The 24,774-nt window shown below is 40.0% G+C and overlaps 1 protein-coding gene across 1 annotated transcript in view; it reads left to right on the top strand.

Annotated features, from left to right (window-relative positions):
• SLC15A5 (solute carrier family 15 member 5) overlaps positions 1–24,774 on the top strand; it is a 95,908-nt gene that overhangs the window by 34,435 nt on the left and 36,699 nt on the right. Inside the window, 1 exon segment of the mRNA XM_070370041.1 lies at positions 14,514–14,702. Within this exon segment, the coding sequence (XP_070226142.1) occupies positions 14,514–14,702 (189 nt within the window).

Raw genomic sequence — 24,774 nt, 5'->3', positions numbered from 1 at the left:
CAATGAGAGTCAAGGCCAGGCATCTGGAAGTTTCTTTTCTCTTGGTTCAGTTCAGTTCATTTCAGTTGCTCAGTGTCCCACTCTTTGCAACCCCATGAACTACAGCACGCCAGGCCTCCCTGTCCATCACCAACTCCTGGAGTTCACCCAAACCCATGTCCATTGAGTCGGCGATGCCATCCAACCATCTCATCCTCCGTTGTCCCCTTCTCCTCCTGCCTTCAATCTTTCCCAGCATCAGGGTCTTTTCAAATGAGTCATCTCTTTGAATCAGCTTCAAGATCAGTCCTTCCAATGAACACCCAGGACTGATCTCCTTTAGGATGGACTGGTTGGATCTCCTTGCAGTTCAAGGGACTCTCAAGAGTCTTCTCCAACACCACAGTTCAAAAGCATCTATTCTTCGGCGCTCCTGTTGTTTTTCTTAAAACCTCCTTTGTAGAGATCTGTGAAGACAACACAATCTTCTGGCAACCCATTATTATATATATATATTTTTTTGCTATTTCTCTGTTTATAGAAGTTACATTTTAGCATATATGCCTCCTGTTATTTACCAGAGCCATCAACAAGATCACTCTAGACCACATCACAGAATAGATTTGTTTTTAGAAAGAACTCAAAGTGACTAAACTCAGTTTATCTTCGATTGTAGAGGTCTTCAGTACTAAATATTTTTTGATTTATTCTGTAAGCCAGTAGCCCTGACATTATTTATTGTTATAGGTTTAGACAAACTATAAAACTTAATAGGTTTTAACAATCCTTAAATCTTACAAACTGCTTTTTTTTTTTTTTCTGCTAATATAGAAATCCAAACCAGTATTTAGTGAATGTCCAGCACTATTTGAGGATACAAAAGAAAAGTAAGACTTTGTACATACCCTCAGCAAGTGTACTATTAAAATATAATGAATGCAGAACAACGTGGGGGTAAATTTATATTACAAAATGCCAAAACTCTTGGCAGTCCTGTACAAAATCATGAAAATTCAGTCTAAGCTTCTGAATTATGTTTTATTACTAAAAAAATTTTTAAATTGGGTTACTTTAGAGAAATATGGTATACAATATGGATGAAAGAACTACTTTTTAAAATCCTTCCTGTGAATTCCCTGGCAGTCCAATGGTTAGCTTTCACTAACGAGGGCCCAGGTGAGGACTCAGGTACATTCTCTGGTTGGGGAACTAAGACCTTACAAGCCACATGGCGTGGCCAAAAAAATAAAATAAAATCCTTCTTGAGTATAAGAAATCTTAAATTCACTTGAAATATGAGCACTTTCTCTTGGACAATTCTCCAGTCTCACCTATTTGAAAGCATGTCTATTCTTAAAGAAGTGTATGTGTTTTTCTGGAGGGAGGAAAGTTAGCTAGAATTATCTGATATATTATTTGATGTTAATGAACTAAATATTCCCTGTGAAGGTTGGTAACAGACTTAGTGGGCAGGAAGAAAAGGAAAAAAACTAGATTCATCTAAAACATCTGAGCTATATCCTTCTGAGTACAAATTACTGAATTCAATTGTTTCTAAGCCAGACTCCATTCATTTGTTCATTTACATACTTGCTCACTTATTTGCATAATATTTTGCTCTGGGGAAATAAAGAGGTGTGATGATATGTATCTTTTAAACTAGATGTTTGCTTAAGTTTTCCATATCCTGCTTGTGATTATGGAAGATTAATAAGTTTTATCAGGACATAGAAGCATAAACCTAGAGTACTTTTTGATAGTGATTTACATAACTGAATTAATCTAACATTAAAATTCACTTTCGCTTTGAACCTAAGTGCCTTGAAAATGTGAGTGAAGTATGTAAGTATATAAATTATGAACAAACAAATATTTATGAATTCCTCATTTGAACCTAGGCACCTTCCTATGCATATCCCACTTAATCTCATGATAAATCATCATTTACTAGGTCAAGGATCTCAAAAATAATGTCTTATTTGAATTCAGACCTTCTAATTGTAAGGCCATTGTTTTATTATTTGTTATTATTATTCCACTTACTAGCTATCTATAGTTCCTTTTAATTGGAGTATAATTGTTTTACAATGTTGTGTTAGTTTCAGCTGTACAATAACGTGAATCAGTCATATGTATACATATATACTCTCTCTCGAGTCTCCCTCCCATACCCCGATTCCTACCCTGATTCCACCCCTCTAGGTCATCACAGAGCACCAAGCTGAGCTCCCTGTGCTATATAGCAGCTTCCTACTAGATATCTGTTTCACACATGGTAGTGTATATATGGGAGAAGAAAATGGCAACCCACTCCAGTGTTCTTCCCTGGAGAATCCCAGGGATGAGGGAGCCTGGTGGGCTGCCATCTCTGGGGTCACACAGAGTTGGACATGACTGAAGCGACTTAGCAGCAGCAGCAGCAGCAGCAGGAGTGTATATATGTCGATGCCACTCTCTCAATTCATCACCCCCATTTCTTCCCCCACTGTGTCCACAAGTCTGTCTTCTACTTTTGTACCTCTATTCCTGCCCTGCAAATAGATTAATCAGAACCATTTTTCTAGATTCTATATATATACATTAATACACAATATTTGTTTTTTTCTTTCGCACTTACTTTACTGTGTATGACAGGCTCTAGGTTCATTCACATCACCACAACTGATTCAATTTCATTTGTTTTTATGGTTGAGTAGTATTCCATTGTTGGAGAAGGCGATGGCACCCCACTCCAGTACTCTTGCCTGGAAAATCCCATGGATGGAGGGGCCTGGTGGGCTGCAGTCCATGGGATCGCTAAGAGTCGGACACGACTGAGCGACTTCACTTTCACTTTTCACTTTCTTGCATTGGAGGAGGAAATGGCAACCCACTCCAGTGTTCTTGCCTGGAGAATCCCAGGGACGGGGGAGTCTGGGGGGCTGCTGTCTATTGGGTTGCACAGAGTCGGACACGACTGAAGTCGACTTAGCAGCAGCAGCAGCAGCAGCAGTATTCCATTGTATATATATACCATATGTTCTTTATCCATTCATCTGTCAATGGCCGTCTAGGTTGCTTCCATGTCCTGGCTGTTGTAAATAGTGCTGTTTTGAACATTTAAATTATAGACATTATCAGTGTTAATTTGGAATCCTTACTGCTATTTCTAATCAAGGCTATGAAGTAAATGAAAAATCCTTCTGCCATCACAATGAGTTGGTCTTTAAGGTTCCCCCACTCCCTTTCCAGAGAAGGCAATGTCACCCTACTCCAGGACTCTTGCCTGGAAAATCCCATGGATGGAGGAGCCTGGAAGGCTGCAGTCCATGGGGTCGCTGAGGGTCAGACACGACTGAGCGACTTCACTTTCACTTTTGACTTTCATGCATTGGAGAAGGAAATGGCAGCCCACTCCAGTGTTCTTGCCTGGAGAATCCCAGGGACAGGGGAGCCTGGTGGGCTGCCGTCTATGGGGTTGCACAGAGTCAGACACGACTGAAGTGACTTAGCAGCAGCTTAGCAGCAGCACTCCCTTTCACAGTCAGTCACTCCCTGTCCAAGGACTGTAATGTTTAAGGAGGCAGATGGTGCCAAAGCTGAGATGCCTAGGGTTTGACAAGGATAATAACAGCCCAGGCAAAGAGTGAGGGGTAGAGAAAACTCATTTGGTTGATCAAAGTAGAAATTTAACACAGGAAAAAAAAATGAGCTTGCTTTTCTTTATCTAGCTCATAACAATGCAAGGAAAGAGGGGGTTTCTGATTGAAGATAGGACATTCTTGAGTTTATCAGCTAAAGAAATTAACAAGTATATGACCGTACCAATGATAAAAAAAAATCTCCAAATCTTTTAGAACTTGGACGACAAAGGTTTGATACACACAGAGTGTTTCATCAAGACTGTATTTTCCTAACATTACATGAGACAGATGTATCTATTTAAAAGTCAGCCTTAATACACCAAAAATCTAGAATCAGTGATATTATGATGTATCCTGTGTCATAGTTTGATATACTTTGTTTTAGCTTTTTTCAGTTCAAAAATGTTTACACCATGAGTATTTCCTCTCCTACCATTAGTTAAAATCCAGTATGTGACATTTAGTAGCTAGTGCTGACACACACCAGTATTAATCTGACTAAAATTAGCCTAATTTAGATTGTTATTAAGCCTTATACAAAGCAGAAGTGCACAACGCAGTAGGTAGCTGTTATCTTGGCTTTTAAGTAACATTGATATTGAAATGCAGATGAAGTATATCCAAATATCTTCCAGGCCTTCCTCTTTAAAATAAAATTTGAAAATTCAAATCCTAATTCAAAGTTCTTTATGATTCAGGTACAACCAAGGTGCTGGTCGCTTTTTATATATATACCTTCTACTAGTTTATATATAGTTTATATGTAGTACCTTCTACTAGTTCTAATAATTGACAGAGTTTCTTTTTGGTTGGAATCAAAGTGCTTGATAAATTAAAAACCAAGCCAGGGATCCAGTTACCTTCATTGAAAGTAGGATTATTTCATCAAAACTACTTTTTCTCTAGTATAGTTTTCAGAACTGTGACACCAAGAAACATCATGGTGTATACCTTCTGCAAAATACCTGGCAGGAAGTTTTGTAAACACTAAAAAAAGTAACATGCAAATATCTAGCCTGAATAACTCATTCATTCAGTTATTAATTTGTTTAATAAAAGCACATCAATGTTTTTAGGTTCTTACTTTTAAAGTTGACATCAACACTGGAATTAAATTTGAGGTAAAGTAGACCAGAAGGAAAATAGTTTTTTTCCAGGGAAAATAATTTTTCCATGGGTTGGAGGGGGATGGTTTCCAAATGATTCAAGAGTGTTACATTTATTGTGCACTTTGTTTCTATTTTTGTTATATCAATTCCATCTCAGATCATCAGACATTAGATCTCTGAGGTTGGGGACCCCTAAATTAGACCATCTAGTAAGTCAACTGAAGCAATATTTTATGCCTTACAGATATGTTTGTGTAACTGATCTCCATGCAAATGAATGACCTGTTCCAGATTCAGAAGTTAAAACACAAACTGAAGCTGAACCTCCTGAAATGAGTTCCCAGTGGTCTAAAGAGAAACAAAAGACAGAATATGGATAGCTCAATTCAAACACAGGAACATACCACTAACAGGAGAAACAGCAAAAAACATATGCCAAGTAGCAGGTGAGAAAGATCTTCCCCAAAGGCAGAAATATATACAATGATAAAATCATAGCTATCTTTATAAGAGTGTTTTATGGACATCAGTGTGTTCTTACATTAGCCAGTTTCCTGTTTTTGGAATTTGCCAAAATCATGGATCTGAGGACAATTTCTCAAGGACTCAGTAGAGTTTCATCCTTTCAGTTGTGTTACATATCAGAGACTCATACGTTAAATGACACATTAAAAAAAAATCCATAGTTTTCTCAGTGAGGCAAATTTATCCAATGTTTGAATCATCTTTACATATTTATATTGTAGTGTTAGATTTTGCTTCAACAGGAAACGGCAAGTACAACCAAAATGTTTGAATAAATTCTGACTTAAAAAATTCATTGTGGTCTCATTTGAAAAATTATCACATGGTGGGATAATAGAATAAACTCTAAGCGATTTAATACTTTTAGAGAGTTGTCTACAACCATGTGTGTGTTCAGCCTCTTCAGTCATGTCCAAATCTTTGCGATCCTATGGACTATAGCCCACCAGGCTCCTTTGTCCATGGGATTCTCCAGGCAAGAATACTGGGGTGGGTTGCCGGTCCCTCCACCAGGGGATCTTCCCGACACAGGGTCAGACCCAGGTTTCCCGCATTGCAGGCAGATTCTTTATCATTTGAGCCACCAGTGAAGCCCCTACAATGACATAGCCAATATTAAAGCATACATTATTTATCTGAATATAAGATCTCCTTTGGAACCGTGTGCTTTATCTTGTAAATACAGATCTGCTAGAGGTTTAAAATGTGTACTTTCTGATGAACTACACTCTGCTTTGGACAAGTTATGATCTCATAGGTGTTAAGAATAAAATTGGAGCAGATTTAATTTAGGTTGGAATGCAGCTTTGTTTTGAATTTTTTAAAAAGCCATTTTTCATCTGCGCCAGAGTGCAGTAGCAAATAAAAAGCAAATGCAGTTAGTTTGATGTTTCAGTTAAAATATGCTTTGCCCTAAAATATCTAGGTAGATGAACTAAATATTTGTGCTTTGCTTGAAATTGTTTGGAGAACTGTCTTTCGTTGGATTTTCCTAGAACAGGTCTCAGAGCTTCTTGGATCTGGTTGAATGTAGGTCTGATCAAACCTTCTAGGATGGAGCTTGAAATTCTGTCTAGCAAGCTGCCAGGTGATTCCTATGCTGTTGATCAAAGACTAGACTTTAAGTTTCAAGGACAGAGCAAAAAGCCAAGAGACTGCTCTCTCACATTTCATGCTTGTATACTGCCAGCAGAGGCTTAGGTAAAAAAATGCTACAATTTCTCATCAGGTCAGAGCTAAAATTCAGCAGTAGGCAATAAAAGCTGACAAGTCAACCAAAATTTGGCCAACCACTACACTCATGGGCCAAATCTGGCCTGCCATTTGCTTTTGCAGTATCTGCAAGCTAAAAGTTGTTTTCACTGATGAACATTTGCAATTGATTTGATAAGAAATGATAACTTTGAATACCAATTAAGTGAAATTACATTATACCCTCAAAAAAGCATTATTAGTTTGAATCTGATCAATAAAAAATTTGTAGAAAATGTATTCTATTTCTTGTTATATAATACTTACATAGCTTCAAAATGTTGCCTTTTGTCACATAAAACCAAAAATACTTACCGCTGGTTTTTTACAAAAAATATTTGCCCATCTCTTGTCTAATCTATTGCCTCTAAAGCTATAAAATTTCCTGGATAAAATACAATATAAGCCTTTTTATATACAACAGGTGATAACAAAAAAAAGGTGGTGGGGGGGAGTGGACATGATATCTTTGTCTAAATTATACTAAATTAGAATGAGACGTACTGTAGAAGATACACAGAGAATTCAAATTCTAAAATAAGAAAGCCAAGAAAATTTAAAAATCTATTCTATCTACTTCGATCCTTTCTTTGAGGTTCATGGGAATATCTTACAATTTAATTGCACAATATTTGAACAACTTAATTTTTTGCATAAAGGATCTTAGTTCCCTAACCAGGGATTGAACCCATGCCCCCTGCATTGGGGAGCTCCGAGTCTTAACCACTGGACTGCCAAGGAAATTCTTGAACAATTTAATTTTCACGTAATACCTGAACATACTTGTAATCAGTTGGCTAGTGCTACCAGAACAAGATATCATACACTAGGTGGCTTTAACAACAAGTTTATTTCTTACAGTTCTGGAGGCTAGAAACCCAAGATGAAGGTGTTAGCAGGTTTAATTTCCCCTAAGTCCTCTATCCTTGGATTGTAGATGGCCAATTTCTTGCTGTCTTCACCCTTCCTTTCCTTTGTGTCTGTATAGACATGGTATCTTTTCTTCTTCTTACAAAGATAACAGTCATACAGAGCTTCCCTGGTGGCTCAGGCAGTAAAGAATTTGCCGGCCAGTGTAGGAGACCCAGGTTCGATTGCTTGGTTGGGAAGATTCTCTGGAGAAGGAAATGACAACCCACTCCAGTATTCTTGCCTGGGAGATCCCATGGACAGGGGAGCCTGGCAGGCTTCAGTCCACCCTATTGCAAGTGTTGAACATGACTGAAGCAACTGAGCACCATATTAGGCTACTGTCCCACTCTTACGACCTCATTTAACCTCAATCGCCTCTTTAAAGGCTCTGTCTTCAAGTAATGACTTTGGAGGTTATGGCTTCAAATGTATGAATTTTGAAGGAACACAATTCAGTCCATTGTATGTGTGTGTGAAATTGGGTTGCATATTATGCTAGATTGGCAGCATTTTTTTCCTTTCTCAGTGGTATGAAAGAATGTTTCCTCATATAGCTAAGTTAATCTTAGATTCAGGGAAGCATGGTAGGTGAGAAAATCAATAGTTTTGAAAGTTTTTTAACAGTAAGTAACAGTCTCCAACTGTTGCTTTCTTTACATTCAGTCAGTCATAATTCCCAGAGGCAAATCATTTTTTTAAATCTTTAGGTGTCATTTGTCTAATATTGTTGAATAATATGATTATAAAAAACATTTTTAAACAATAATAATATGTATGTCATTGCAAAACCAAAGAAATAATTTATTTTTCTGTACTTAATAAATAGGTCGGTTTCTGTACAGTTGCTCAGTCATGTCCAACTCTTTGTGACCCCACAGACTGTAGCCCACCAGGCTCCTTTGTCCATGGAATTTTCCAGACAAGAATACTGGAGTGGGGTGCCATTTCCTTCTTCAGGGGATCCTCCCGACCCAGAGATCAAACCCACGACTGTCTCTTGCCTTAGAAGACGAATTCTTTACATCTCGTGCCACCTGGGAAGCCCGTACTTTAGCCTTTAACTTCCTAGCTATCTTCAGTATCACTCCCATTCTATCAACCAGCACCTGGCTCTTAGAGTTATCATCCTAAATGCCAATTCTAATCTTTTCACTTGTGTTTAATATCTTCAATGATTCCATTTTCTTCAGAGTAATTTGAAAATTCCTTAAAAATTTATGAAATGCCTCTTATGATCTGACCTCGATCTGTCTTCTCCCCTGACACCTAAATAACTTGTTTCTCACCATTCTGAAAATTTGTCTGATACTCTCATGACTGTGCTTTTGCTCAGGCCATTCATGCTGCCCTCACCTCTTCCTACTGAAACCCTTCTTTCTTTCTTTTTTTGTATTTATTTATTTATTGGCTGCACTTGGTCTTAATTGCTGCATGAAGGCTTTTTCTAGTTGCAGCAAGCAGGGGCTACTCTGGTTGCACTTTGAGGGCTTCTCATTTTGGTGGCTTCTCTTGTTACAGAGCACAGGCTCTATAGCGTGAGCTCAGTAGTTATGGAACATGGGCTTAGTTGCTCCGAGGCATGTGAGATTTTCCCTGACCAGGGATTGAACCATGTCTCCTGAATTGGCAGGAGGATTCTTAACCACTGGACCACCAAGGAAGTTCAGTCTTTCTTTCTTTAAATCATAGAAGGATTTCTCTCACTTTTCCAGCTGGAAGTAAATTCTTCTCCTTTTAGAATAGCATTATAAGTCTACAAAAACTGAGAACAATTTTTTTTTTAATCTTACCTCCCCAACTGCCCTAACAGACAACTTTATGTATAGCAGTAATAGAGTAAATATTAAATCAAATTGACATTTTAGGTCTCTTTCTAGTGAGTTTTAGTGTGCTAAGTATAGATAAATTCTGGGATGAATTTTATCTTCAAGGTGTATGCATGTTAGTCACTCAGTTGTGTCCAACTCTGCAACCCCATGGACTGTAGCCCTTCAGGCTCCTCCATCCATGGGATTTTCCAGGCAAGAATACTGAAGTGGGTTGCTATTCCCTTCTCCAGGGGATCTTTTGACCTAGGGATCAAACCCAGGTCTCCTGCATCAAAAGCTGATTCTTTACCCTCTGAGCCACCAGGGAAGTCATATCTTTAAGATAGGTAATATTAAAATTCCTTTTTTTTCAATCTGAGCTGTTAACAGAACCAAAATCTCTACTTCATTATGAACGGGCCCTCATGGAATCTAATTTAAAGTAATAATATATTTTAAAATTCCTTAAATTTTCTGTTATTCAGATTTCCTCCTTTTTTATACCTTCTGTTTTTTGAGGTCTCAGAAAGAGCAGACATTATGGATACATTTAAATGTTGAGATACAATCAAAAAATTTACCTACCAGTTTCTCTATCAACTAAAACAAACACTAAGCTATTTAAACACTAGATTGATTTTTCTGAATTGAAAGTTTGCTTATCTGAAATTTTATGCAAGTTAGCAAAAGGTGACTATCTCTAAATTTCAAGTAAATTCCATCAAGCTAAAGTTTGCCTCTGCTCTAACAATGGGATTAAGTCCAGCAATATGAATGATAACTTGAGAAATGAAATGGGTGCAGTAGATATCAGTTCAGTTCAGTCGCTCAGTTGTGTCCGACTCTTTGCGACCCCATGAATTGCAGCACACCAGGCCTCCCTGTCCAGCACCAACCCCCGGAGTTTACCCAAACTCGTCCATCGAGTCAGTGATGCCATCCAGCCATCTCATCCTCTGTCGTCCCCTTCTGCTCCTGCCCCCAATCCCTCCTAGCATCAGAGTCTTTTCCAATGAATCAACTCTTCACAGGAGGTGGCCAAAGTATTGGAGTTTCAGCTTTAGCATCAGTCCTTCCAAAGAACACCCAGGACTGATCTCCTTTAGAATGGACTGGTTGGATCTCCTTGCAGTCCAAGGGACTCTCAAGAGTCTTCTGCAACACCACAGTTCAAAAGCATCAATTCTTTGGCACTCAGCTTTCTTCACAGTCCAACTCTTACATCCATACATGACCACTGGAAAAACCATAGCCTTGACTAGATGGACCTTTGTTGAAAAAGTAATGTCTCTGCTTTTCAATATGCTATCTAGGTTGGTCATAACTTTCCTTCCAAGGAGTAAGTGTCTTTTAATTTCATGGCTGCAATCACCATCTGCAGTGATTTTTGAACCCCCAAAAAATAAAGTCTGACACTGTTTCCACTGTTTCCCCATCTATTTCCCATGAAGTGATGGGACCAGATGCCATGATCTTCGTTTTCTGAATGTTGAGCTTTAAGCCAACTTTTTCACTCTCCTCTTTCACTTTCACCAAGAGGCTTTTTAGTTCCTCTCCACTTTTTGCCATAAGGGTGGTGTCATCTGCATATCTGAGGTTATTGATATTTCTCCCGGCAATCTTGATTCCAGCTTGGGCTTCTTCCAGCCCAGCGTTTCTCATGATGTACTCTGCATATAGGTTAAATAAACAGGGTGACAATATACAGCCTTGACGTACTCCTTTTCCTGTTTGGAACCAGTCTGTTGTTCCATGTCCAGTTCTAACTGTTGCTTCCTGACCTGCATATAGGTTTCTCAAGAGCCAGGTCAAGTGGTCTGGTATTCCCATCTCTTTCAGAATTTTCCACAGTTTATTGTGATCCACACAGTCAAAGGCTTTGGCATAGTCAATAAAGCAGAAATAGATGTTTTTCTGGAATTCTCTTGCTTTTTCCATGATCCTGCGGATGTTGGCAATTTGATCTCTGGTCCCTCTGCCTTTTCTAAAACCAGCTTGAACATCAGGAAGTTCACGGTCCACGTATTGCTGAAGCCTGGCTTGGAGAATTTTGAGCATTACTTTACTAGTGTGTGAGATGAGTACAATTGTGTGGTAGTTTGAGCATTCTCTGGCATCGCCTTTCTTTGGGATTGGAATGAAAACTGACCTTTCCAGTCCTGTGGCCACTGCTGAGTTTTCCAAATTTGCTGGCATATTGAGTGCAGCACTTTCACAGTAGATATAAACTGTAACAAAATCTCTTCTCATTTTCAACCAAAATGTCCTAGGTAATTCCTTAAAAATAAGAGAAGAGTTGAACTGCTATCTGAATAATTTCTTCCATTTATACTCTCTACCCACTTAATTACATTTAATATTTTTTCCTAAGAAAAAGTTCCTAATCTTTAATTCTGTAATAGTTACTTTACTTTTTCTGCAAGGATTAGAGAAATGTCAGAAAACCAAGGACTGATAATGCTTACAGTTTGTTTCATAACCTTTTTTAAAATAGTAATTACAATCTTTTGAAGAGATCATTTATTTTAAATTTTCCCAGATCATTTTTTATTCAGACATAGATTTTAATTTTTTTCAGAATAATGTATTTTATCTCAGGATAAAAGCTCAAAATCATTGCCTTAGCTTCAACAATTGCTACTAGTTGCTACCAGGAAGTGTTACAATAATACTTGGGCATGCTCAGTCACTTCAGTTATGTCTAACTTTTTGCCACCGCATGGACTGTAGCCCACCAGGCTCCTCTGTACATGGGATTCTCTAGGCAAGAATACTGGAGTGGATTCCCATCCCCTTCTCCAGGGGATCTTCCCAACCCAAGGATTGAACCCACGTCACCTGCATCTTCTGCATTGCGGGTGGATTCTTTTCCTCTGAGCCACCAAGGAAGCCCAATATTACCTATATGTGATCTTATTTAAATCTCATAGGCATCCTACAAAATAACCACCTTTTAGTGTCAAGGAAGGGCTTCCCTGGTGGCTCAGATGGTAAAGAATGTGCCTGTAATGTGGGAGACCTGGGTTCAATCCTGGGTTGGGAGGATCCCCTGGAGCAGGGCATGGCAACCAACTCCAGTATTCTTGCCTGGAGAATCCCCATGGACAGGGGAGTCTGGTGGGCTACAGTCCATGGGTCGCAGAGTCAGACATGACTGAGAGACTAAGCACACACACACAGAGCCAAGGAAAATGATAGTGAGGTTAAATAACTTAGGCCATCTGGATAGTCAATCAGTAAGTTCAATTCAGTTCAGTTCAGTCGCTCAGTCGTGTCCGACTCTTTGCGACCCCATGAATTGTGGCATGCCAGGCCTCCCTGTCCATCACCAACTCCCAGAGTTCACCCAGATTCATGTCCATCAAGTCAGTGATGCCATCCAGCCATCTCATCCTCTGTCGTCCCCTTTTCCTTCTGCCCCCAATCCCTCCCAGCATCAGAGTCTTTTCCAATGAGTCAATTCTTTGCATGAGGTGGCCAAAGTACTGGAGTTTCAGCTTTAGCATCAGTCCTTCCAAAGAACACCCAGGACTGATCTCCTTTAGAATGGACTGGTTGGATCTCCTTGCAGTCCAAGGCACTCTCAAGAGTCTTCTCCAACACCACAGTTCAAAAGCATCAATTCTTCGGCACTCAGCTTTCTTCACAGTCCAACTCTCACATCCATACATGACCACTGGAAAAACCATGGCCTTGATTAGATGGACCTTTTTTGGCAAAGTGATGTCTCTGCTTTTGAATATGCTATCTAGGTTGGTCATAACTTTCCTTCCAAGGAGTAAGTGTCTTTTAATTTCATGGCTGCAATCACCATCTGCAGTGATTTTGGAACCCCAAAAAGTAAAGTCTGACACTGTTTCCACTATTTCACCATCTATTTCCCATGAAGTAACGGGACCAGATGCCATGATCTTGTGAATGTTGAGCTTTAAGCCAACTTTTTCACTCTCCTCTTTCACTTTCATCAAGAGGCTCTTTAGTTCTTTTTCACTTTCTGCCATAAGGATGGTGTCATCTGCATATCTGAGGTTATTGATATTTCTCCCAGCAATCTTGATTTCAGCTTGTGCTTCTTCCAGCCCAGCGTTTCTCATGATGTACTCTGCATATAGGTTAAATAAACAGGGTGACAATATACAGCCTTGACGTACTCCTTTTCCTGTTTGGAACCAGTCTGTTGTTCCATGTCCAGTTCTAACTGTTGCTTCCTGACCTGCATATAGGTTTCTCTAGAGGCAGGTCAGGTAGTCTGGTATTCCCATCTCTTGAAGAATTTTCCACAGTTTACTGTGATCCACACAGTCAAAGGCTTTGGCATAGTCAATAAAGCAGAAATAGATGTCTTTCTGGAACTCTCTTGCTTTTTCCATGATCCAGCGGATAATGGCAATTTGATCTCTGGTTCCTCTGCCTTTTCTAAAACCACCTTGAACAGTAAACAGGGAACTCTAGCAGCCATTTCTGAGAGACCAAAGCCTAAGCATAGGAAAATCACACAACACAGTCAGCTGACATCTGGACATCCCCAGAATAACAATAACAAAATGTTGAGGATACATCCTCTAGTGTCAGTGTGTAAGAAATATTACACTGATCTTGGGTGTTGACTGAAAAAATATGCTCACAACCTGAAAGTAGAGAGCTGTTCCATTCGATGAGAATTTTTAGGACTTCAAGCCAGGGAGGCAGCATCTCAAGTAGCCCTGAGAAACTGCTCTGAGAGGTGCGGGATGGAGTCAGATTATATAGAAGTTTGCAACAAAGGGAGAAGATAGTCTGAACATCGAAGATTACTGGTAGTTAAGGAAAACCAGATATCTCACGGTAAGAAATTTAGCTCTCTTCTATGTATGGGAGAAGAGGGCATGACAGCCCACTCCAGTATTCTTGCCTGGAGAATCCCATGGACAGAGGACCCTTGGCAGGCTACAGTCCATGGAGTTGCAAAAAGTCGGACATGACTGATGTGACTTAGCAGGCACACATGCATGTCTGGGAAGATGCAAGCATCTGGACTCACTGAATTCATTCCTTTCACATGCACCTCAGCTATCTGGGGCCAGTAATCCTGCATTTTCACATCCCCAGCTGCCCACTCCCTCATTCCTGTCTGTAAGGAATGTCGTGTCGGCAGCTATATCACAGGGATTGTTCTTTCTTTTGGGGGCCCTCCGGGTTGAGAAATTCCCATTTGGAGGGCCAGAATCATAGATGGCTGTGAAATCCTTGTTTATAGATATGGCAAGAGATATTCCATTTCACTGACTTTTAAAAAAATTTTTTTTTTCCTTTGCATTCTTCTTCAGTCGCTGGCAATCTTGGTGCTGCCTTGTCTGTGTTGGTAGCTGGCTTCTTTGAAATACACAGAAAGCATTTCCCTCCAGTGGAGCAACTTCTTTCAGGCAAGGCTGTCACCGTCTCCTCCATGGCCTGGTCCCACCTCGTTCTTCAATACGTTTTACTCAGAGTGGCTGAAACCCTGGTCAACCCAGCATGTGAGTAATAATTTATTTCACCTCCTGTTGGAACATACTGAGTCTTTACTCGGAGTTCATTGCCTCAGGTGGTTGGAAATCTGATCCTGCCCCAGAAATTTCCCACAATGCTTCACAACAAGCTTATGCATCATCCTCATTTAAAAAGAAATTACAGTTTCTCTTTGTTCTTTTACCACATACAGACAATGATTAATTCTACCTGAAGTTGATAGGATGGAATGGAAGATTTACTAATCTGGTTAAAGGTAGCAATCATTTGGTCAGAAACAGGAGAAAATTCTGCTAAAACTTAGAAGATAAGACCGATATGTAATCTTTCCTCTGATCTTCTCCCTGCCCTCTTCCCACCCTGTCCCTCTCATTCATAAACTCACTTATATACTCCCTCCAAAAATGACAATTGTAGTGTACGTTGAGAGTATCAGATCAGATCAGATCAGTCGCTCAGTCGTGTCCGACTCTTCGTGACCCCATGAATCGCAGCACGCCAGGCCTCCCTGTCCATCACCAACTCCCGGAGTTCACTCAGACTCACGTCCATCGAGTCAGTGATGCCATCCAGCCATCTCATCCTCTGTCGTCCCCTTCTCCTCTTGCCCCCAATCCCTCCCAGCATCAGAGTCTTTTCCAATGAGTCAACTCTTCGCATGAGGTGGCCAAAGTACTGGAGTTTCAGCCTCAGCATCATTCCTTCCAAAGAAATCCCAGGGCTGATCTCCTTCAGAATGGACTGGTTGGATCTCCTTGCAGTCCAAGGGACTCTCAAGAGTCTTCTCCAACACCACAGTTCAAAAGCATCATTCTTCGGTGCTCAGCCTTCTTCACAGTCCAACTGTCACATCCATACGTGACCACAGGAAAAACCATAGCCTTGACTAGACGAACCTTTGTTGGCAAAGTAATGTCTCTGCTTTTGAATATGCTATCTAGGTTGGTCATAACTTTCCTTCCAAGGAGTAAGTGTCTTTTAATTTCATGGTTGCAGTCACCATCTGCAGTGATTTTGGAGCCCAGAAACATAAAGTCTGACACTGTTTCCACTGTTTCACCATCTATTTCCCATGAAGTGATGGGACCGGATGCCATGATCTTTGTTTTCTGAATGTTGAGCTTTAAGCCAACTTTTTCACTCTCCTCTTTCACTTTCATCAAGAGTCTTTTTAGTTCCTCTTCACTTTCTGCCATAAGGGTGGTGTCATCTGCATATCTGAGGTTATTGAGATTTCTCCCAGCAATTTTGATTCCAGCTTGTGCTTCTTCCAGCCCAGCGTTTCTCATGATGTACTCTGCATATAGGTTAAATAAACAGGGTGACAATATACAGCCTTGATGTACTCCTTTTCCTATTTGGAACCAGTCTGTTGTTCCATATCCAGTTCTAACTGTTGCTTCCTGACCTGCATACACATTTCTCAAGAGGCAGATCAGGTGGTCTGGTATTCCCATCTCTTTTAGAATTTTCCACAGTTGATTGTGATCCACACAGTCAAAGGCTTTGGCATAGTCAATAAAGCAGAAATAGATTTTTTTCTGGAACTCTCTTGCTGTTTTCATGATCCAGCAGATGTTGGCAATTTGATCTCTGGTTCCTCTGCCTTTTCTAAAACCAGCTTGAACATCAGGAAGTTCACGGTTCACATATTGCTGAAGCCTGGCTTGGAGAAATTTGAGCATTACTTTACTAGCATGTGAGATGAGTGCAATTGTGTGGTAGTTTGAGGATTCTTTGGCATTGCCTTTCTTTGGGACTGGAATGAAAACTGACCTTTTCCAGTCCTGTGGCCACTGCTGAGTTTTCCAAATTTGCTGGCATATTGAGTGCAGTACTTTCACAGCATCATCTCTTAGGATTTGAAATAGCTCAACTGGAATTCCATCACCTGCACTAGCTTTGTTCATAGTAATGCTTTCTAAGGCCCACTTGACTTTACATTCCAGGATGCCTTGCTCTAGGTGAGTGATTACACCATGATGATTATCTGGGTCCTGAAGATCTTTTTTGTACAGTTCTTCTGTGTATTCTTGCCATCTCTTTTTAATATCTTCTTCTTCTGTTAGGTCCATACCATTTCTGTCCTTTATCAAGCCCATCTTTGCATGAAATGTTCCTTTGGTATCTCTGATTTTCTTGAAGAGATCTCTAGTCTTTCCCATTCTGTTGTTTTCCTCAATTTCTTTGCATTGATTACTGAAGAAGGCTTTCTTATCGCTTCTTGCTATTCTTTGGAACTCTGCATTCAGATGATTGTATCTTTCCTTTTCTCCTTTGCTTTTCGCTTCTCTTCTTTTTCATACGTTGAGAGTATATAAACATGCAAATGAAATGAAAGTTTAAGCCAGTTTTCCAGACAACTCAGTGTCTTTAAATTAAATGACACTAAATTAAGTGTGATCACTAATGTTTCATAAGACAGGTTCAAAATAACTTTATTAAGTATCAAGGGTTTTCTGTATCATCTAGATGCTGATATTAATTAAACTAGCCACTTCAAAATTCATCAAAGTATTTCAGTGACTTCTTACAAAACTGCAGTATGTATGTGTGAGTGTGTGTGTGTGTATACTTATCAGTGTGATCTACTGCATCTTATATTTCTGTCTGCCTTATAAGTTCGCCACACAGAGAATCCTGATTGTAACTCAAGCCAATTATACTTTACCAAAATTACTTTTACAACTTCCTGACTCTCTTCCTGCCTCTAATGTCTTTCCCATTCTATCTGCTCAACTCAACCTTTTGAGCAATATTCATAGATGACAATTCTAACTAATTCTCTTGTCTAAAACCTTCAATTATTCTATTATCTTCAATTATTCTTAAATTCCTCAAAGCAATATACATATATATATGTATTTAATATATATGCAAATATACATATATATGACATCAAGGTAATTCTTGTAAAAAAATCAAAATAAAATTAAATGTAATTACAGCCATATATGTATGTTAGACTTCTTTTTTCTAATTTTAAGTCATTTCATTCACATGGAATAAATAATTTTATGAGATTCTAAGATGTGACTATCACTGTTTGACACTAGAGGAAATACAAAAAAAGTATAAAAGAATGTCACCACACAAATGTTTGTGACTTCCCTGATGTTTCCAGAAAATTGTTGGAAGTAGTCAGCTGACATTTTATAGGTAATGAATGAAGGTGATGAGTGAATGCTCATGTGCTCAGTTGTTAAGTCATGTCCAGCTCTTTTGCGACCCAGTGGACTATAGCTTGCCAGGTTCCTCTGTCCATGGGGTTTTCCAAGCAAGAATACTGGAGTGGGTTGCTATTTCCTCCTCCAGGGAATCTTCTTGACCCAGGGATCAAACCCGAATCTCCTGTCTCCTGCAATGCAGTTGAACTCATTACTGCTTGAGTCATCAAGGAATCAATGAAGGTGATGAGTGAATACAGTTAGGAAATTCCCAGCCAGCTAAGCAACTGTGGTTCAACATTTGAAAGCCAGTGAGATACTTTTAACCAGAGAGTTAAAAAGGCAGATCATGTCATATTAAGCACTTAGTCCATCCATCCCTGATTTCCCATCTGAAAACTGAGGTCCAACTAAGTCCACTGACTTTTCCTCTATAGAGCTCATGGGACAGGGAGCAGAAGATTTCATTTTAATTTCCAGCCTTGTTATTAACTACACATGTGACCTTAAAAATCCACTTAACCACTAAGCTTCACCTTTTAGACCTTTAAAATGGAAATACTTATAATTCTTCCTCATATCACAGCATCAGTGTAACAGTCAATGGGAATGAAACCTACTCCTGAGAATTAAATGACATAAAATGTGAGAGGGTGTTTTGAACTATGAAATCAAGAATCATTCTTCTGGAAGGCAGTATGGCATAGTTGTTAATATCCATGAATCTTAAAGTCGGATGGAACTGAATTCAAACCCAGTTCAGCCACTGACTTAGTTGTGTGACCTTGGCAAAATTAGTCTGCATTTCTGAGCCTTTCTCATCATCTGTAAAGTGAGGAAGGGATGTTGTAAGGACTAAGTGAAGTATTTCATGTAAAGGAAAAAGCAGTATGTACACAGACAATATATAGGATAGACCACACTCACCATTAACAATTGTATAGCTTCCCTGGTGGCTCAGACAGGTAAGAATCTGCCTGCAGTGGGGGAGATCTGGATTTGATCCTTGGGTTGGGAAGATCCCCTGGTGGAGGGCATGGCAACTCACTCCAGTATTCTTGCTTGGAGAATTCCCAAGGACAGAGGAGCCTGGTGGGCTACAGTCCACGAGGTTGCAAAGAGTTGGACACGATTGAGTGACTAAGCACAGCACAGCACATGTGTGCTGTTATTATTGTTACTATGCTTCAGGGAAATTAATAGTCCAAGACTCAGGGCTCAAGCACAGATGTCCGGCTCACAGGTCATAGTAGAAAACCACACCTCCCACAACTTGAACACCAGGAGATTTGATAGTGGGAGCAGTATGGTGTCTTTGTCACCAGTCATCCAAAGTCCCTTTTTTCTTCTTACTTCTCACCTCCAATCCAACAGCAAGTCAGTCTTTACTCTGAAGTATAATTTAAATCTGGTCCTGTCTCATCTCTCCTTTTTCTATTCACCTGGTTTCTAATCCCAGTTCTTTTCTTCCCCATGTATACTTCTTATTTTTTAAAAATAAAAGATTTAATATTCCAGGGATATAGTGGACTTAAGTGTGAGCTGTTTAAAATATTTTTAATAAACATCACTGCTGGAAAAGTGGCATGTAAATGCACAGGTGGGAGTGTGTCTGGCAAGAAAATGCAAGGGGTCTCATGCAGTTGGAAGAATGAGGAAGAGATAAACTGGTCAAACTCTCAAACTTCTTTTTGCTCCAGGAGGGGCCCAGGTTCAATCATTTGTTTGGAAAACTAGATCCCACATGCCACAACTAAGAATTCACATGCGACAACTAAAAACTCCTGCATGCCACAACTGGAGAAGGAAATGGCAGCCTACTCCAGTATTCTTGCCTGGGAAATCCCGTGGACAGATGAGTCTGGCAGGCTACAGCCCTTGGGGTCGCAAAGAGTCAACACAACTTAGAGACTGAACCACCACCACTGTGCTGAAGCTGAGACCTGGCACAGCCAAATAAATAAATAAAATAAAATAAAATTTTTTAAAATGAATTGGTCAGCAGGGTTATGTGGTTTTCTCTAGCTACGTCAGACTTCGTGGATCTAGGAGCAGATAGTGAATTGTCTTGCCAGTCAATTTCCAGAAGGAAAGAGACAGGCAAAGAAATGAGGGAATGTGGAAGAATATGATTCTAATAGTTGACTGTGGAACTTAGCTTGGATAAAAAGAGTAGTGAGAACATGTAGGGCATGAAAGAGGTGAAAATAAGGAAAGGAGTAATGGAGTGGAATCCCTGAAGGAGGACAGGCATTTTGATGGTTGGGTCATTGAGAGTAAGCTGGGAAGATGGAAGGTGGTAGTCAGAGGCCAGTGCACAAAGTTGAGATTATAGATCAGTGACAATCACTACTCTGGGGCATGCGTTGACAAACTTTTTCTTAAAATTTTCAGATAGTAAGTGGTTTGGTTTTGCACTCATTTCTGGTGCAACTACTGAACTCTGTCATTGTGATGTATAAGCCGTCAGACAAGATATACAATGAATGGGCATGGCTGTGTCCCAATAAAACTTTATTTATAAATAGGTGGCAACTGGACCTTACCTGACGGTAGTTCACCAACCCCTGGTCTGAGGTACAAGATTCAGCATGTGTCCATAGGTGTGAGTGGCTAAGGTCAAGTCGGGGACAAGGATATTGGAAAGGGGGCCATGGAACTGAAAAACCAAGATATGACAGAATGGAAGGTTGGAAAGATGATCTATATGTATGTGTGTGTTAAAATTGCAGGGGACTTCTCTGGAGGTCCAGTGGTTAAGACGTCACTTTCCAATTCAGGAGGGTTGAGTTCACTGGGGGACTAAAATCCCACATGTATTGAGCCCCCAAAATAAAAATAAAACAGAAGCAATATTGTATAACAAATTCAATAAAGACAGAAATAGTACACATCAAAAAATATATATTTTTAAAAAACTGCCAAGAATTAAGGCAGAAGTGGAACCAGAGAGTGTAACCATGAGAGGGGAGCTGATGACTTTGAAAAATATAAGAAAATGTCACAGAGATTGGCAGCTCATAGCAAAGACAAGAAATATTAGGTGATCTAACCAGGTAACATGAAATTCAAAGTTGAAGATTTTATAGAGATGAGGGAGGAATAATGATCTGAAACTGTTAATAGCATAAAGTTCCATTTTCTAGTTCTGCCATACTTCTCCACATGTTCAAAACAAACCCCTCACCAAATGCAATAAACACATTTTAACTGTTTAAGAACAAGTGAAGTAAAAGAAATTTCCAAGAATGAGTCTCCAGTACCAGCTGCCTGAGGAAGGTAGTTATGGCTCTATAGTTTGTAGATTCCACATAAACTGTGATGGGGCATCTCTGCAAACACTACAGTCTCCACCTGGAGACACATTTCAACTTGCTCTTTGGCAACAAGACCAGCTTTCCCGTACACTGTATATTTTTTCACTATGTCTTCATAGTAAAATGATCTTCCCTGGTGGCTCAAGCAGTAAAAAATCTGCCTGCAATGCTGGTGACTCAGGTTCGATCCCTGGATCTGGAAGATCCCCTGGAGAAGGGAATGGCTACCTTTCCAAGTATTCTTGCCTGGAGAATTTCATGGACAGAGGAGCCTGTTGGGCTATAAAGTCCATGAGGTAGCAAAGAGTCAGACACGACTGAGCGACTAAAACTTTTCACAGTAAAATTAGGATTTTAGAATAGTGGCAGACTTGTTGATTACATCTATACTACAGTATGCTAAAAGAAATATCATGGAACCTAAAAAAATCAAGTCGATGGTCACCGAAGTCAAAAAAGATCAGAACACGCAAGTAGATGCCTGAAATTGGAGATCGGAGGACTTGAAAAGTGAAGTCCTATAAAAGGGAACCAGAGATTTTCAAAACGAGGAAAATGACACCAAAGAGAGATTAACCAGCAGGCAGAGAGCTGGCAAAGTGTGCTCATGAATTATATACCGCACCAGAAGTTCTAGCAAGAGAAAAGCACGGGATTAATAATTAACTAGCAAAGTAATAATGGGCCCGAATGTTCTGCTTTTTCTCACTGAAAGAAATCATCCTACTTCATCTTCCTGCCCATTGTTTGTCTCCTTGTATTTAGAAAGAGGAAAGTTCACCAGCCAAATCCTTTTTGTAACTGAGTCATTCCTGCCCAAAGCCTCTTCAGTGTTTCTCTTGCACTTTCCTTTGGCTCTTCCTGAGAAAACTTGCAAGCTTGGCCTCAAAGTCCTGCAGGTAATTTGCAGGGCACAAGACAGCTCTGGAACCCACGTCTCCTGCTGCCGATATTTGAAGCCTTTCTTCACAGCATTTTACTTCTCATCATCATTACCTTAATCTCCAATAACAATATTTGTGATGTTAAGCACCTGGTTAGTGCTGCCCTTAGTATTATGCATATCTCTGCTCTCTGCCCTCCCAGAGTTCAAAATCCAGGGAGGATGTACTGATACTTTCTCCCACCCTCAGCCTTAGCACTTCAGCACATCTGAAGCACAGAGATTCCTTTAAATGTTTATTGAATGATAAATAAAAACACATGGAGAACACAGAGAAAGCAAAATGAAAACGTTAAATAAATACAGGAAGGAATGCTATGCTATGCTATGCTAAGTCACTTCAGTCGTGTCCGACTCTGTGCTACCCCATAGACAGCAGCCCACCAGGCTCCCCCATCCCTGGGATTCTCCAGGCAAGAACACTGGAGTGGGTTGCCATACTAGGATCCCACAAACCATGAGGTGCAGCCAAAAAACAAATTTTGTAATGCATATAAAAGGATTTGCACAGTGCCTTGCACAAATAGGGGATATTTGATTTGGTAAAATTAATATTGTTACAAATAGCTAACCTTATTCAGTTCTTGTATACATCATAGCAAGTAACAGTCATACACCTCCAACAAGTACATAATGAATGATCTTACTACCATTTCATAGAGAAGAAGGCTGAGGCTTGAGAAGTTTAAGTATAGAATCTGCCTACCAAGCAGGAGACATGGCTTCGATCCCTGGGTTGAAAAGATCACCTGGAGAAAGAAACGGCAACCCACTCCAGTATTCTTGCCTGGAGAATCCCATGGACAGAGGAGCCTGGCGGGCTACAGTCCATAGGGTTGCAAAGAGTTGGACATGACTTAGCGATTAAAAAACAACCTAAAATCACAGAAGTAATAAACATCTGACCCAGGATTTTATCATAAGCTTATCTAAGTCAGAGCTCACACTGTCCACCGCCATGCTAGTTTTCTATGATAGATTGAGTTTTCCATGGGGAATCTAATGATTTATATGGACAACAGAATCATAGAATTTACTGATATCACCATGATACTATCCAGTACAAGTCTTCCCAGGTGGTGCTAGTGGTAAAGAATCCACCTGCCAATGCAGGAGATGTAAGAGGCACAGGATGGATCAATCCCTAGGTCAGGAAGATCCTCTAGAGGCAGGCACAGAAACCCACTCCAGTATTCTTATTTGGAGAATCCTGTGGACAGAGGAGCCTGGCAGACTTCAGTCCATGGGGTCACAAAGGGTCTAATACAACTGAAGCAACTTAGCATGCATGCATGATACTCTCCAGTACAAGCCTTAGCTCAATCCAAAATCCAAAAGAAATATTCAAATTGCCGTATAACTTGGGTGACTATTTTGGGACACTCAACCACCTAGCAGTTAAATTTTCCTTATAGCTACATAGGAGTGTATTTTGCCACATTTTATTTCTTGTAGATATCTGTAAACTGTAACATTGCATCAGCTCAGTTCAGTCGCTCAGTCCTGTCTGACTCTTTGTGACACCATGGACTGCAGCATTCCAGGCTTCCCTGTCCATCACCAACTCCCAGAGCTTGCTCAAACTCATATCCATCGAGTTGATGATGCCATCCAACCATCTCATCCTCTGTCGTCCCCTTCTTCTCCTGCCTTCAGTCTTTCCCAGCATCAGGGTCAGTCGGTTCTTTGCATCAGGTGGCCAAAGTTTTGGAGTTTCAGCTTCAGCATCAGTCCTCCCAATGAATATTCAGGACTGTTTTCCTTTAGGATTGACTGATTGGATCTCCTTGCAGTCCAAGGGACTTTCAAGAGTCTCTCCAACACCACAATTCAAAAGCATCAGTTCTTTGGCACTCAGCTTTCTTTATGGTCCAACTCTCATATCCATACATGACTACTGGAAAAACCATAGCTTTGACTCAACGGACCTTTGTCAGCAAAGTAATGTCTCTGCTTTTTAATACACTGTCTAGTTTTGTCATAACTTTTCTTCCAAGGAGCAAGCATTTTTTAACATCATAATATATCTTACTCTAGTAATGTTAACAAAAGTGAAGTGAAAGTCTGTCAGTCATGTCTGACTCTTTGCAATCCATGGACTATACAGTCCATGCAGTTCTCCAGGTCAGAATACTGGAGTGGGTAGCCTTTCCCTTCTCCAGGGGATCTTCCCAACCCAGGGATCAAACCCAGGCCTCCCACATTGCAGGCGGGCCACAAGGGAAGCCCAATGTTAACAACGCCCAATAGAAATTTTACCTGCATCAGTAAACTTTCTTGGAGGTATGATCAATACTGATTTGAAGAGTACCTATACTTTTACTTTAGAGAGAATTTTCTATGAATTTATGGTTGCTGGGAGGAAGAATGGAGGGAAGGGATAGTTAGGGAGTTTGGGATCAATATATACAAACTCCTGTATTTAAAATAGATAAACAACAAGGACCTACTGGTTAGCACAGGGAACTTGGCCCAATGTTATGTGGCAGCCTGGATGGGAGGGGGATTTAGAGGAGAATGGATGCATGTATATGTATGGCTGAGTCCCTTTGCTATTCATCTAAAGCTATCATGACACTTCTAATTGGCTATACTCCAATATAAAATCAAAAGTTTAAAAAAAGGAATAATGTTCTAAATTCTGAACTTTTGT

Source organism: Bos mutus, chromosome 5 (assembly GCF_027580195.1).
Source record: "Bos mutus isolate GX-2022 chromosome 5, NWIPB_WYAK_1.1, whole genome shotgun sequence".
NCBI lineage: Eukaryota > Metazoa > Chordata > Mammalia > Artiodactyla > Bovidae > Bos > Bos mutus.
This window is presented reverse-complemented; position numbering and strand designations above follow the sequence as displayed.